Here is a 14,738-nt window from a genome sequence, read left to right on the forward strand (position 1 = left end):
TCTAGATCCGGGTTCCAGCAAACGAGCATGCATGAACACTTTGTGGGAACACAGCGAAATTTGGCGCTCAGTTTTGGGACTTGAACGTTGAGAAGTTCTGCAAAGTAACAAGAGTTGAAAAAAGGCCATGGACTATGTCCATTTGAAAAAACATATATGCCTCGTCGTAAAAGTCGACAATGGGTAGTAAGTTTGGTAGGTATACACAAGAAAATATGTGAAAAAGCGCGTGCTATATACAGCCAAGGTGTTTTCTCCATAGAGATTCGGTCCCTCTTAACCTCCAATCATGCTCATTCGCGGCATCGGCCTGCCAGGCTAGAAAGAGCCTAATACACGGCGGGAACGAGCGAGTTGACGTAAATCTCGAGGTTCGCATACCCGCCAGCACCAATCTTCATACCATCCGAGGCATCATTGGGGTTCAGGCCGTTGGCAGTCTCGTAGTCGTCGGGGATTCCATCGCCATCGGTGTCCTTCTTGGCCGTGCCGGCCGCGATGTCGCCCGCGCCCCCCATGTCGGCCTCATCAGAGATGAGCTTGCCCGATTTTCCGTAGGAGAGTAGTTCCTTCACCAAAGCGGCGTCGACGCTGTCACGAGCAATGGAGGCGCCGACCTTGGCTGCGACGTGCGCGACGGCGTCGGCGGCGGAGAGGAGCTTCGCCGGGGCGGGGTAGTCAAAGGCAGTGGTCTGGATAGCCATGTTGGAGTAGCAGGTCGTCGAGACGCAGAGGGCGGCGCCGTTGAGCACGCCGTCCTTGTTGGAGTCGTAAAAGTTATCCTTGACATAGCCGCGGAAGTTGGCGTTGCCACGCGTGAAGGCCGTGACGGAGGTCGAGGGACCAGAGATGAAGTAATTCTGGATGATATTCGCGTAGCTCGCGCCCTCGGAGTCGCCCGCGATATAGCCGCCGCCACCGCCCCAGTTGTACACAGCATTGTTGATGAAGGAGTTTACGCCCTTTACCTTGGGGTTGCGCGTCTTGTTGTCGATGTAGAGGTTGCGGAAGAGGGAGACGCCGCCCTCGTTCGTCTGCATGAGCCCGCCGCAGGAGTGAGTTTCGAGCCCCTGGCCGATGATAGAGTCCGCAATGGTGACGTTGGAGACGTCGCCGTTGATGGAGAAGGTTTCGTCGCGGCCCCAGGAGACAGAGACGTGGTCGAAGATCATGTTTTTGCCGTCGGCGATAGTAATTGCGTCTTTGCCTGAGTCGCCGCCCTTGCCCATGCGGATGCGGATGTAGCGGACGATTCCCTCGTTGGAATTGGACCAGGAGAAGCCGTTGCCGTAGACTGTGATGCCCTGTATTGTTTTTTTTGGTCTTAGTTGCTCGTCGTCATGTTACGTTCAAGTTCGGATTCAGTGGTCACTTACACCGCCAGGAGCTGTCTGTCCTGCAATGTAAACATTCTTGGACACCACGATCCGGGCGTCAATCTTGATGACGCCGCCTACGTCGAATACGACGATTCGGTTGGGTTGAGAGACGGCATCACGGAGAGATCCCGTGCCGGAGTCACTGTAGCACAGAACAAAAGTCAGAGAGAGTCCTTATTTAGACACCTGGGGCTAAGTGGTTTGAGTACTTACTTGAGGTTGGTAACCTTGTACACCGTTCCAGTCCGACCACCAATCGCATTTCGGCCGAATCCTTCGGCGCCAGGGAAGGCTGAGGGAGCGGCGTCGGCACGTTCGACGACTTTAGCCGGAGTAACGGCAGTACCGGTCCAGTCGACAGCGGGGAGGGCGGCCGCGCCTTGGTAAAAGATGGCGGCCGCGGCCAACAATGTCGCGGAAGCCTTCATGGTGTGTAATGGATCGTTGGAAGGTGGGAAGGTCGAAGCGAGTGGTGGGGGGCTAAAGTGAGAAAAGGCGAAACGGAAGCGAATGTACCAGACAATCCCGAAACCAAACAAATGGGTTTGGGTAGAAATGAAGCTTGAAAAGAAGCTATAACAAGGGGGGAGCCGAAGGGATGGAATGGATGGAACAGCACGCGTAGCAGGATAGCGACGAGATCTCCAAGGCTTCAAGAGGAGAACCCAGAGCCAAAAGATGGGACGAAAAAAGGAGTATTGGGTTTAGTTTTGTAGGTTTCGTTTCTTGGTTACTTATGTAGCACCCTTGATGGACAGCTTCTTCGCGGTGATGATCCACCGGGATGGGTGGTGTGGTGGTTGCTCAGGGGTGGTGTCTTGCTTGTCACCACCCATCCCCATGATCTATTCCGCCTTGTCAGTTTACGGGAATTGGAAAGGGGCGTGTATGCACATGGGGGCGGGACGGAGGTCAGCGCCTGTAGGCTGTTGGTGGCATTGAGCCATACATCGGTCGTGGTAGCTGGTTCGGGGATGCTTGGCCGCACGGGAGGTGATGTAAAGAAGCATAGAACTCTTGCACCTGGTGTATTTTTTTCCGTTTCCATTGATCTAGTCCCGGTGATCACCTCCCAGTGTGAAGTCACTTACGGAGGATTCAGACAATTCAATCCATTGAGCACATCTAGCCTGCCTGATTCGGACTACAAGTAGATGTATCTAGAGGCGATTGGTGGGAAATGGGCAGAAAGTTTGAGCTCCCAAGGGGGACGGCGGACGGGAGGCGTCCTCCGAAACGGGCAGAAATGGTGGGGAATCCCTGGCGTTTGGGTGATATTGAAGGGGCAGAGGACGGAGCCACTCGGGGCCGGGGTGTGGTGGACTCACGGCGGACGGCGGAGGATTTTTGGTTTCTCAGGTTGATGATGGTTGCCGGAGAGTTGTTTTGCAGTTACATGGTGGACATTAGCTTTGTTTGTGAGATACGAGTGCGCAGAGTGCGAGGCTATTCTTACCTTACAAGGAGGCCATAGGTAAAGTCATACGGTGGAATGGGTTAAAGGGGGAAGCTCTTCGGCCTTGCGCATGTCCCATTCCCATACTACGTACGAATACCCGGTACACGCCTACGGTGGTAAATCTGCAAAGTGAGATGCTGGATTAAGGTTGGATTAGGATGCTACTCTGCATCATTCGGCCGATGACTTTCCCACCTGTCAGACGTCATTCTCGATAGTGTCATACATGATTTGTCCAGGTCTGTGATGCGTCAATCGTGACAGCCGATAGCCTACAAGAATGAGAGCTGATGACTCGAAGGCCCTTCTCTCGTGACTTGGCTTTCCTTTTTGACAGTTACGATCGGAATCACAGTCTGAAGGGGTAGGTGACCAAATTGATGTGAACACGACACACTTCACCATCATCTCATCGACGCGTTCTTGCGATGAGTAAGACCCGAAGCCATCACCTCAGGCGGCAAGCCTCTAATGTCAAGGTTTACGGTTCAGATTACTCCATGAGGGTTCATCACGCCTTGCCTGCCATCCGATCTCACTTCAGACGCTGTGGCCAGTGAATGTGGCTCATTCGAATTTGTGGCTGAGCGAGACTTCCTCATTCCGACAACCTTCGGAATCTCACTCAATCTGGTCAACCTTGACTCGCTTGGTGAGATGTGAGTGAGTGCGGCGATTGGCCTTCTCGCCGAAAAAGCTTTTGTCACCTTGGGCATTTGCTTGGCAAAATCGGACAGCTCGTGCCGGGGGAAGCTTGGGGACCGTCTTGGCCGAGGCGAGTGAAACGGCAGCATGGCAATTGGAGCGCTGAGAAGCGCTAAGAAATCCCCAAAGCAACAGCTGAGAGAATGCTCCGTACTTTGTACCTACGGAAACATAGGTAGGTAGTAGCTAGAGAATGGGAGCGGCGATGTCGGAGGCAGGGGAGACGTTGCGGTCAAAAGATGGCACTGCGGAAAAAAACCTTTTCTTCCCCAAATGCGCTGTGGTCACGAGCCGTTTGCTTGAGTCACGTGGCTGAGAGATGTCGAAGCTCTCGACCGACTCAGTTTCCCTTGCACATACGCACACGCGCGACAGGTTTGGTGTGGTTGGGGTACGGAGTAGTGAGACAGCATAAAGCGGGTGAGGAAGCTGGGGCACGTGTTCTTCAGACTGAGGTGTGTCGATCTCTCAGGCACAAGAAACAGGACTCATTGCTCTGCTGAGTACTCCGTAAAGTGTTGAGAATTGACTGTGTTGACCGAGGCTACTATTCGATACGCACGAATAAAGGGCTTGAATGAGAGATTGATGCCTCTGCTTGGAAACTACAGCTAGAGCTGTTATGCGGCTGGACGATGTTGTTCAAGGCAGAAGAACAGCGTCGGACGGATGCAGTGCGAGGTAGCTCTGGGCCTGCCTCTGGGCTTGCCTTCACTAGAGCATTGCAGAGTCGACGTTTGTGACGAGGGTTGCTCAGCGGCTGACGGTGTTTATTCATCGGAAATTCCTGAACTCATGAGCCAGGTCTTTTCCGGGCGGTTTCCATTGATTACTTTACTTTAAGACACCACCCCACACGACGGATCACCACCCCCTACGACGGATCACCCAATTCGGTACAGTTCAGTCAAAAACCACTAATTCTACCTACTTCATTTTATAATATAAGAAATATATAAAAAATATATTTAAATAGAAAATACATAGTTTTCTTACTAAAATAATTTCTATAAATTATAATCTATTATAATTACTAAGATATTATTAAGTTAAATATAATGTTTTTTACTATATAAAAATACGATTTCTAACTTTATAAAAAATAAATAAAGTTAAGTATTTCAAAATACTAAAATTTTTAAAATATTTTTCTAAGCTTAAATATACCATTTTTAGCGTTATACTAATTACATAAGCTTAGGAAATTCAAGTTTTTATAAATGCTACTTATTATAATATAACTTAATATTTATATATAATAATACTTATATTATTAATAAAAAACTATTTATATAAGTATAATATAAATCTATTAAAAATAATCTACTTTAAAATTTTATTTTTTTTAATAAATAAAAGAGTTATATAATATAGTATAATGTTAGTATTTATATGGAAATTACTAGTAAACACTAACATTTAAAGGCATATTTTAAATCTAACATTATTATATAATATAATATAAAAATAATTTTTTAAAATATTTTTCTATACTAATTATATTTTTTTATAGCTTGTGTATTTTTTGAAATATTTATTCTTTAATTATTTATATATATATAGAATAGCGGTTTTGGCTGAATGTGGCCGAATTGGGTGATCCGTCGTAGGGGGTGATCCGTCGTGTGGGGTGGTGTCTTACTTCAAGGTCGGGTAATGGGTAAGCGCAACCTGCCGGTGATAACGGCCTTTGCCGGTCGACCGTTCGCACCTCGCCTACCTCTCACCTCGGTACTGGACGTGACATGCATCGTAGGCCTCCAAAACAGCCTCTTATTGGAGTTATCTGCCAATGCGTACTTTTGTATCCAAGTTGATAAGTAAAGATATCAGAGAATCAGAGAACAGAATAATATGAACAACTGAATTATCATTACCGACAAGGTAGGAAGCCCCGAAAACGGAGATGCCGGGCCTGGAGCAATTCGGCAATGGTACTGGTCTTTCTCCGATGTGGCCGATGTACAGCCCCGCCAATCACAGAGTATCCCGCGGCGGGGTGTTTGGATGACTAAACCTAAAGTACCCTCCAGGTAGGCAGCCCCGCTAACCCCTCGATGCGAAGCACCTGCGTCCCGCCTGCACCACCAACTGCGACGAAGGCCGTAACGCCGCACTGCCGCAACGCTGTCCCACGCACCCACGCACTTCCCTCTCCCACTTCCAGTCTCTCACTTCATTCCCTCCCCCCGGGCCTTTGCGCTTGTTCAGAACCAAAACGAGATATTTTACCCCCCCAGAAGAAGGGCAGACTCAGTGTCATTCTTAACCTTAGTCACGCAATCCCCGTCCGGAACACAGAAACTCCAAAACACACCCCTCAGCAACCAGAAACGTCCTTTTTACCGTCATCCCAAGAAAAACCTCCAAGCTCACTGTTCAATTACTTTGGCCAACGTCAACTATTCAACAAAAGAAAAAAAGTACGCTTTTTATCGCATTTCATACTTGATCTACCATCACTGCATGACGTACTCGGCGCGAGGCTGACCAATTCCACCTCTTCTTTTTCTTCACAGGCAGATCCCGTCATTCTCCGTCCCCCGTCCCCTTCCGCCCGCTGCTGCCTTTGGCCCAGGCACCGACCGAACCGATAGCCACATTCCGAGACACCGAACCCCTCAAGGAACATCACGGAGCCCTCGCCGACCTTCCCTTAGCTCCTCCCCGCCCTATCCATAGTCGATACCCATTCTCTCCTCTCACAGGACCTCCTACCATCCAACCTCGTCATCCGACCGACGACCGACGACAGAGACCCAGCAACCCAAGGGAACAGAACAAAAAGTTGATGAGAGCTGGTTTCCGGCTTTTCTCGCCCCCAGCCTACTACCACCGTCCGCCGACCTCTCCTCTCCGGCGTCTCAGCACGCCGCGCAGCAACAACCCCTTCGCCGCGTCCATCACCGCCGCCGCCCGCCCGCGAACCCTCACAATGGTCGCCACCCCGGAGGAAATCGAGGCCATGGCGCCCCCCGGCTACTCCTTCCCGGAGCACCGCCTCCGCCTCCAGCAATCCGAACCCGACCGCGAGCCCCTCGTCCTCGTCGCTCCCGGCTCCTACAGCCCCATCACCTTCCTTCACCTGCGCATGGCCGTCATGGCCGCAGACTACGTCCGCTACAACACAAACTTTGAGCTCATCGGCTCCTACCTCTCCCCCGTCTCCGACGCCTACAAGAAGCGCGGCCTCGCACCCGCCTGCCACCGCCGCCGCATGTGCGAGATCGCCGCGGAGCAGACCTCACGCTTCCTCATGGTCGATCCCTGGGAGGCCGAGCAAACGGCCTACGTGCCCACCGCCCTCGTCCTCGACCACTTTGAGCACGAGATCAACGTCAAGCGCGGCGGCTGCAACGGTAAGCGCGTGCGTATTGCCGTGCTTGCTGGCGCCGACCTGATTAACACGATGAGTCAGCCTGGCGTCTGGTCACCTTCTGATTTGAGACATATCCTGGGTGACTTTGGTGCTTTCGTGCTCGAGAGGGCTGGTGTAAATATTGACGAGGCACTCGGTAATCTTAAGGAGTACGAGGACCAGATCTACTACATTCCGCAAGTCGTTCCCAACGATGTTTCGAGTACCAAGATTCGATTGTTGCTGAGGAGGAATATGAGCATTGACTACGTGAGTTTTCCAAAAAAGTTATTGCAAACGTCTTGAGGTACCCAACGGCTAACATATATCTAGCTCATCCCTGCTGAAGTCATCAAGTACATTGACGAGCACGGCCTCTACAACGAAGACGACACAGCAACAAACGAGAAGGGAAAGGAGAAAGAGGTACAATAAGAATGATTTTCGATTTCTTCTAAAATGCTGAACGAAAGGTATTTCGGACAAACGCCCCGTGGGAGTTTGTAGAAAAGAAAAAAGAGGAGAGAGCGAGACAGATGCGAGAAGCGAGGGACATGATCCCTGATCCAGATGAGACAGAAAGATCGCAGAGCAAAGAGGAGGAGAAGCAGGGGAACAACTGGCGTGGTTATCAGCGTTTGGGTTTTATGAGACGACGGCACAAAGTCTATCCATTTCATTAACTGTTATATTTTTTTTTCATGGGTTTAATTAGGTGCATAGGGCGGGCTTTGTTATGAAGAGCGAGATATCTATATCTTGAACTACAGGGACTTCTCCCATTGAACAACCAATGAGTCTGCATCCCCTCGTCGGGGCCGTTAAAGCCTATTTCGTTTTCAACCAGGTCGTTGACTATCGAAGTCTTGAATCATGATACTTAGTATCCGGCGGTCAGAATTCTGAGGAAGGGTGTTCACAGCAGGGCGGGCTTGCACAAGACCGCCGGAAGTAGACAACAGCGCCATGTTTCCAGGCATAAGCGACTGATCAGGAGCCTCGATAGGTGGCTGCCATGGTTCGATGGGTATGCCAGGCTTAGAATTGGTGTTCAACAGCCAAAGTGGCACTTCAAGGGTGCTATCTACAGTCTACCTGAACCAGACCACCCTCTCCACAACCGCTGACAAAGTCGCCAGGCCCTTGAGACGAGGCCCAATGTACGCATCCATATACATCGTCTTTCTTTTCTGGCTTCTACTATCATGTGATGGCCAGTTGTCTCGAAACTGCCTATTCTGCGATTCGGATCGCGCTCTCATCGTCGAGATACCTGACAATATCTGTGATGGGAGGCCAGTGGCTGAGACTCCCAAGATTATAAGGCTTCCGGTCAAAGTTTGCGTTTATCTTCAGGTTCCTCCCCCCAGGATCCATATGGACGGAAATCTGGAAGCGGCAATGCCGCGTAATGGGATTGTTGCCAGCACCTGTGGTGATGATGTCGAGAAGCATAAAGTCACCCCGTCTTAGCTCGAATTCAGAAGCAAAGTACCTAAGCGTGAGCTCATGGACACAGATATTCCCGATTATGGGCAGCTGACAGAGGGTGCAAGTGCCGTCCTCGGTCGTGAGGCGGCAGTCCATGCCGTCGTCGGAAGCGTAGCGAGGCTTGCAGACTACATGCGTTCTCGAACCGGGGCAATGACTTCAAGAAGTTTTAGGAGCATGTCTTACAGAGTCTTGTTGTTCCGGCAAAGATGGTCTGCGACGATGCTCTAGCCTTTTGGCGATGTGACTGCGTTTCTGGCAGACCAATGCTATCACTTTGCCGATATTCTTGAAGTTCTCGTCAATGTGGGGTGGGATGCCTTCTCCAGAGGCAAAACTCTCCAGGGATTCTCTCTGCCCTTCATTCTTGTTCTGGAAGATAGATTGCATGTGGTCGGCAACATATCTTGGGAATATTGATGCTGGCGGTTCGCCGGAGGAAAGCCTTGTTATGTTGATAGATCAGGAACTTGATCTGCAGGTGCCTTCCAGGTGGTGACTAAAGCCGCTATAACGGAGGTCATCCAGGAGGCTGGTGACTCTAGGGAAGTCGCGGCCATTGCTCCTTACGAGCACGCCCGGGTCGGAGATGTCAACGAGGACATTCTTCTTGCTGTTTCTGTCCTTGTAGCCCAGCGTCACACGGGCGGACTCGGTGCCACCGTCAGTGGCGAGTTTTTCAAGTAGCTATCTTAGCTTCAGATAATCCTAAATTGGGATGGAAGAGGATACCGATCCCAGCTTCAATCTGCGGAATATTGGACCAGTTCTGACAGGCACAGGATAGACGCCTGACTGAATAGGGAGACCGATCATGGCTATGATTTATCAGATCGACAACGAACAGATGATAGTCGACAAAGCCTGGGACCCTCCTGAGAAGGCAGACAAAGGCGTTGCCGCGTTGGTGATAGAGAAAGGGCGAATTTCGGCGTCGTCTATAGGCTACGTTAATAGAAGGAACTACTGCATCACAGGAAGAGAAATTGAAGGCCTCAGAAGACTTTCTCGGAAGAAACAAAGAGCCTCTCTTCGGCAAGAATCAAGGGTTTAGGTTTCAGTTTGTTTGTAAAGTTGCAAAGAACGTGATGGAAAGCTAGGAAGGTCAAAGAGAGGAGTGGTAGAAACCCTCTTCAGACGCTTTCTTTTAGATGGGGAGTCTCTGTTGAATTTGGTGCACGTCACCGAGGGAGCACTCGGAAGATGGCAAGACGAGGGCATTCGACGTCAAGGGCTTGCGACTATGTGTCCGTGACCGGTGAAGTCTTCGAAGAAAAGTGAAGAAGTGGAATATATCCACTCACATTAATTTCACTCTCATATTTAGTACAATACAACACAGTAAGAGATCTTAGTGAAGTAGCTAGGGTAATTCGAAGTAGTTGGATTGTGTCGGATTGGAAGTCCAATTCGACCGCGGCGTACGGCCGACTGCGCAGGGGCCAATTAGGGGCCCTATTTACGATTATCGTAGCCAGCCCAACCTACGGTTGGAACCTCCTTTTTACACCTACGCAGAAATTCATATAGTTCAATTGATCTCTTCGTCAACCCACGGTTCGAACCAACTACCCTGTAATAGGGATACCAACAAATTGAGTGTGTTGAATAAAACGTCCATTAGACGTATTAGACAAACCCCCAATTTACCCAGTGAGATTCTTGCGATACTTGTAGATTTTCACTATCGGGAAGCTTTAGAAGAGTGATTTAGATTCTCTTGTATATATAACTTATCCTAAGTAACTGCGATTATACCGAGACATTCATTCTCTTCGAACCAGGTTCACGTCGGATATGGGAAGTAGACTTTGAACAACTCGAAGCAACAACCCCATTCCCAAGTTACTTTAAACATCATGAAAATTGAATTGCATATGCATTTGAAGAATTGAAGTAACATTTGACTTTGAGCGTAGTCTGATGACCCATCTTGCCCTCTCTGTATCTTAGGAGCCAAACACCGGAGACCGATAACAGCTTTACGATGACTACACCATAATTTCAGGAAGCTCTGAGCAGAGGAACATTTGCTCGAAAATTTGACAGAACGGACATTAAGAGACGGGCTTAAAGCATTTTCTTCAAACTGTTAGCCTAAAAAATAGCGCTGAATAAGTATAAACCTATTGAAAATTGGTCACAGGGTTCAGGAGACGATCATGTTGTGGTCACTCAATTGGATTGAAAGAGCTTATGGATGGGCTGCTACGACTTTTAAGCCCAAGTGAATTAATTCCAGACACAACCCTTCCACGAGAGAGCCCGAGTTATTCAAAAAGTTTATACAAAACTGAAAACATTCAACTTTCCATAACCGAGTCTCTTCGCATTGGAGAATCTCTTCGCATAATGTTGGCAACTTTTGAGACCGAATGCGAAGATGATATCTATGTATTTTCAAAGCCAGAAACGACGCAACATCAGGATATTGGAAAATTGATTCGAAACATGATTCTAATCCAGTGATCATATCGTTCGTTAAAGCCACATTTTACACATACCGCGCCAGAACATAAACTCATAGGTAATCTTTTGGGTTCAGCCAAGGCATCTCACATGGCTTTCCAGGGTCCAGTATGAGGATGCTCGCTAGTTTTCGTTCTCGTCATCATCAACGTCCAAACGCTCGTAACTCCCAAACCAGTAAGCGTCAAAAACACACCAAACCCAACACGCAACATCTCCAACTCGGCCCCAAACCTAGAAACCACATGCAGACGCAAGACCGGGGGGGAAATATCGAGCCAATGATACTTCTACTACCCACTTTCTCAAGAAACTTAGGAGTTGAGTCCGCCGGGCAGGATTGACTTTCCACTGGACCCCTTCACACAGAATCCTCCATCCAGTGAATATCCCCAGGAGCCTGCCAAGCGGACAACACGCACATTTGCACATGCAAGACGCAGGCCCAAAGTGTAATACCCCAAAAGCGTCAGCATGACCCCTCTGACTACCTTACACTAATCATGCTCATCCTCTTGTTGGTTCCCAGCATCGAACCCTTGGGACCCCTTTCTCCAAACCATGAGGAGGGAGTGAAGTCGTCATAACATGATACCGCTACAAACATTGAAACTTTCCAACCATCCTTCGAAGGAATCCCACTCATTTCACCCTGCTCTGTTGGATAAGGGATAGCGTATAATGTTCTCCTTTCATTCTGACTGAACGTGGGCAGTCTTGATCTCATCTCAGCGTGGGAAAACTCAACCACGAAACTCACTACAGTCACTCAAACCATCAAGTCTGAAGTCCCGCGCGCTTATCCCACATTTTCATGACGCGTATCACCGTGGAAGCAAACTAAACCTAGATGCCGATACTAACACCAACCAGCCAACCAAGCGGAAAGGAAAACCTATCCGAAGCCATTCATCCCACCAAGGACAATACCTCCAGAAAATGCAGGCGCGATATACGTAGACAAGATAAAATCCACGTCTCTTGTTTGAAGGGGCTTCACTCGCGACGCCTTCGACGCCGTTGACGCTTCTCCAGAGGTAGGAAGATCGTTGCCTACAACAATCGTAAAGTTTCCCACTGCATACGGCGGGGATGGGGGGAGTCAACGTGGAAACCCCAACATCTAACTCTCATGGAACCACCTGGATGAAATCCTCCGAAGAGAGATTACATAGAAACAGTCATGGAGAAAAGCTGCTAAATTGCTTGTCTTCCATTTACCCACCTGGGCCACCACCAGCTTTGGGCTCAGACTGTCAGCTGAGTCAAGCTTTTAAAAACCCATTGGGCCACTACTACGTTTGAAGACCGTTCAACGTTGCACTTGCGACTCGATACCAGGTTTTCCCCATTTGAAAAACCGGAAACACATGTACGGGTTGGCTCGTTACGATTTGCAAAACTTACAATAAACTTCTGACTCTCCACAACATATCGATGTACGGCTGTTTGAATCTCGTATGCCGGAGCCGGGAATTGGAATTCTGGCTTGCAGATACTCTCCCGGTGAGTAGTACCTGGGAAAATCCACGTGGGGTCATGAGATTGCCATTGAAGAGATTTCCCAGTTTCTTTGTTCTCCATGGTTACGCGGGGCCGACGCGAATCTCACGCAAACGCCAGAATTTCAACGCGTTCCTTTCTGGGGATCCAGTTCTTTTTGGCCGAATAATTGGATCGTCATCTGCAGTCTGTACTCTGTTCCAACAGGAATTACTGAGGCCCGGTTCAGCAAAATCCCGGACAGCTTCCGAGCAAAGTAAATGTCTGCACGTGAGATACTTCGTACAGATAATACCTTACCGCGCCCGACCGCCGAGAAAGGATCCAAGGCGGCGAATGCTTTTGGGTAGGGAGGCGGCGAGCAAATACACGTTGTTGGTGGGGTGGCACAGAGGAGCTGGTCACGATCCAAGGTTGACGTTGCGACGTCCTCTGGCGGGCAGAAACGCTTAACTTACTTACTCACCTCGTGGCAACAGAAGAAAAAAGAGGCGAAAGCAGAAAAAGCCAAGTCGATGTGCACCAAGGCGGCGCCACGGCACCGGATGGCAAAAGGCAGGGTGACGACGGTAACACGAGAAACGGGGACTCGCGAAATCGCCGTTGCCTTCCTCCGCCGCCGCCGCTGGGTAGCAACTCTGTGACCAACTCGCAAACTGGGCTTTGGTCCCGACGGGCGGGGGAAAAGAACCAAGAAACAAGGGAGATTGCGCGTCTACGGTCATAGGAAGTCGCCGTCCGGTCTCATCTGACCCGTTCCGTGGCCCCGGCATTCATGCCGTCCGGGACGCGCTTGCATGTGGTTGTGTGGAATGTGATGTACGGTGAATCCAATCCCAACAAGTACGGCGGAGAAGAACCAGGAACCACGAGTGTCTAATCAGGACGACATTGTGCCCGAGAGTCGCTAGGGAGAAGGAGGGACAATAGATACAACCGTGCGATAAGGTGACCTGCGCGGGAGACGAAACATGGCACAAACGATAATGCAGGGAAGCCGCTGACACTGGTGGGCGGCAAGAGGAACGGCCATGATCCCACTATTATGTTGCCTGTGGTCCGAATTTCGTAGGATATCCCGGGTCTCTCCCCGGCTTGGGGGCGGAGCAGAACGGTTTATGCGGTGTTAGTCTGGTGTTCGAACATGCGAATGAAAGGCCTTTCTGTCGAATGATCGTGGACAAGTAGGACAGGAGACATCCTGTTCCTGATATGTCCTGCTGATGAGATGTGAGTAGGAATCATGATAGGGCATCGCAGTGCGAGCGACGTTGTAGTCTTGCAACCATATCCTCCCGGAACCTGACCCGTCCACGCAGACGTGGAAGAGTGCAGCACTGACAACCACCCCTTGGATTTTACTTTTGGATGACGATCTCCATACCGGGAATGCCATTGGCCGGAGACGATCGGCTGAGTCGGGCTTATTGTGGGATCGTCGCTTTGCTGTTCTGAGTGCCGGGCGTCGCTCTTCATGCTGGGCACCGCCGATCACTTGTTCCCATTGCCTCGTTCGGAATCTGAGGAGGGGGAATGGGGTAGACTGATTTGGCAAAAGGCTATAGAGGAAAAGGGAAAGGGTCCTTTCCAGGTGACAGGGGAGACGGAAACATTGTGAGAAACCGGTTGCGCTAACACTGTACGAGCCTAGAAGATGGTGCAATTTTTTGGGGACCTTGGGCTTTTGCAAAATGCCATGCTCGCATTCCTGCTTTTTAGAGCCCTCGCCAGGTGTCTTGCCGGAAGCTGATATGGGTACGTCCTTGTTGTTGACGTTTTCCCATTCGGGGAAGATGTTAGTTTCGGACGCCGAACACAAGAGAGATGTTGGTCTGTTGCCGGGGAATGCTAGGCGAAGTTGCAACACGGCAGGCTGTGCGTTGAGCAAAAAACCGGCTGCTTGGCCGCGTTTGTTGGAATAGTCAGGAGTGGACAGATGGAGACAACTCAAAGGTTGTGCGATGGAGAAGTGGATTTGGGGATTTCGCAAGTGGAACCTTTGTGTTCATCCTACCATTGGACATTGGCAGCCCGCCAACACACGATGCTATTGCTGCGAAATTCAGACCGCCTGACGATATGCACGGGACGCAGTGATGATCCGTCCGTTCACCATGCCCGGTGTACATGAACGTTTAGGACGTGAGTATCGCACAACAATGGAGAACGGGGGGCCGACGATGATGATGATCTGCTCCTCACCAGCGGTGGCGGCTTAGCGAATAGAGATCTGCTCTTAGCCTCTGCCAGCGGTGGACATCAACCGCAAGCCTGAGAGAAGCGTGTTTCTGGTGGTACAATTGTGCGAGTCCTATCCCAGACGGCCAGTACCAAGCAAAGGCCTTCACTTAGCCCCCGGCTGAAATGTTGAACC

General features: G+C 50.0%; 6 protein-coding genes across 6 annotated transcripts; 1 reads left to right on the forward strand and 5 right to left on the reverse strand.

The window, feature by feature from the left end:
- Positions 1-329: 329 nt before the first annotated feature.
- On the reverse strand, positions 330-1,807 carry CTAM01_16169 (pectate lyase C; the record flags this gene model as incomplete). Its single annotated transcript, XM_060532162.1, has 3 exons — positions 330-1,304; positions 1,377-1,521; positions 1,593-1,807. 3 exons carry the CDS (start codon positions 1,805-1,807, stop codon positions 330-332), a joined length of 1,335 nt encoding a protein of 444 aa, XP_060373253.1.
- Positions 1,808-2,504: 697 nt separating this feature from the next.
- On the reverse strand, positions 2,505-2,708 carry CTAM01_16170 (uncharacterized protein; the record flags this gene model as incomplete). The annotated part of the gene is made up of 1 exon (XM_060532163.1): positions 2,505-2,708. A coding segment is annotated over one exon (204 nt), but the record flags the coding sequence as incomplete, so codon positions are not given.
- A 3,626-nt stretch (positions 2,709-6,334) lies between these two features.
- On the forward strand, positions 6,335-7,336 carry CTAM01_16171 (nicotinate nucleotide adenylyltransferase; the record flags this gene model as incomplete). The annotated part of the gene is made up of 2 exons (XM_060532164.1): positions 6,335-7,171; positions 7,235-7,336. 2 exons carry the CDS (start codon positions 6,335-6,337, stop codon positions 7,334-7,336), a joined length of 939 nt encoding a protein of 312 aa, XP_060373255.1.
- Positions 7,337-8,134: 798 nt separating this feature from the next.
- CTAM01_16172 (uncharacterized protein) lies at positions 8,135-8,782 on the reverse strand (the record flags this gene model as incomplete). Its single annotated transcript, XM_060532165.1, has 2 exons — positions 8,135-8,512; positions 8,579-8,782. The coding sequence occupies 2 exons, from the start codon at positions 8,780-8,782 to the stop codon at positions 8,135-8,137; spliced, it is 582 nt and encodes a 193-aa protein (XP_060373256.1).
- Positions 8,783-8,854: 72 nt separating this feature from the next.
- CTAM01_16173 (uncharacterized protein) lies at positions 8,855-9,208 on the reverse strand (the record flags this gene model as incomplete). Its single annotated transcript, XM_060532166.1, has 2 exons — positions 8,855-9,079; positions 9,125-9,208. 2 exons carry the CDS (start codon positions 9,206-9,208, stop codon positions 8,855-8,857), a joined length of 309 nt encoding a protein of 102 aa, XP_060373257.1.
- Positions 9,209-13,490: 4,282 nt separating this feature from the next.
- On the reverse strand, positions 13,491-14,345 carry CTAM01_16174 (uncharacterized protein; the record flags this gene model as incomplete). Its single annotated transcript, XM_060532167.1, has 2 exons — positions 13,491-14,126; positions 14,265-14,345. Coding segments are annotated over 2 exons (717 nt in total), but the record flags the coding sequence as incomplete, so codon positions are not given.
- Positions 14,346-14,738: the final 393 nt, after the last annotated feature.

Source organism: Colletotrichum tamarilloi, assembly GCF_030869305.1.
Source record: "Colletotrichum tamarilloi strain Tom-12 chromosome Unknown Scaffold_201.1, whole genome shotgun sequence".
NCBI lineage: Eukaryota > Fungi > Ascomycota > Sordariomycetes > Glomerellales > Glomerellaceae > Colletotrichum > Colletotrichum tamarilloi.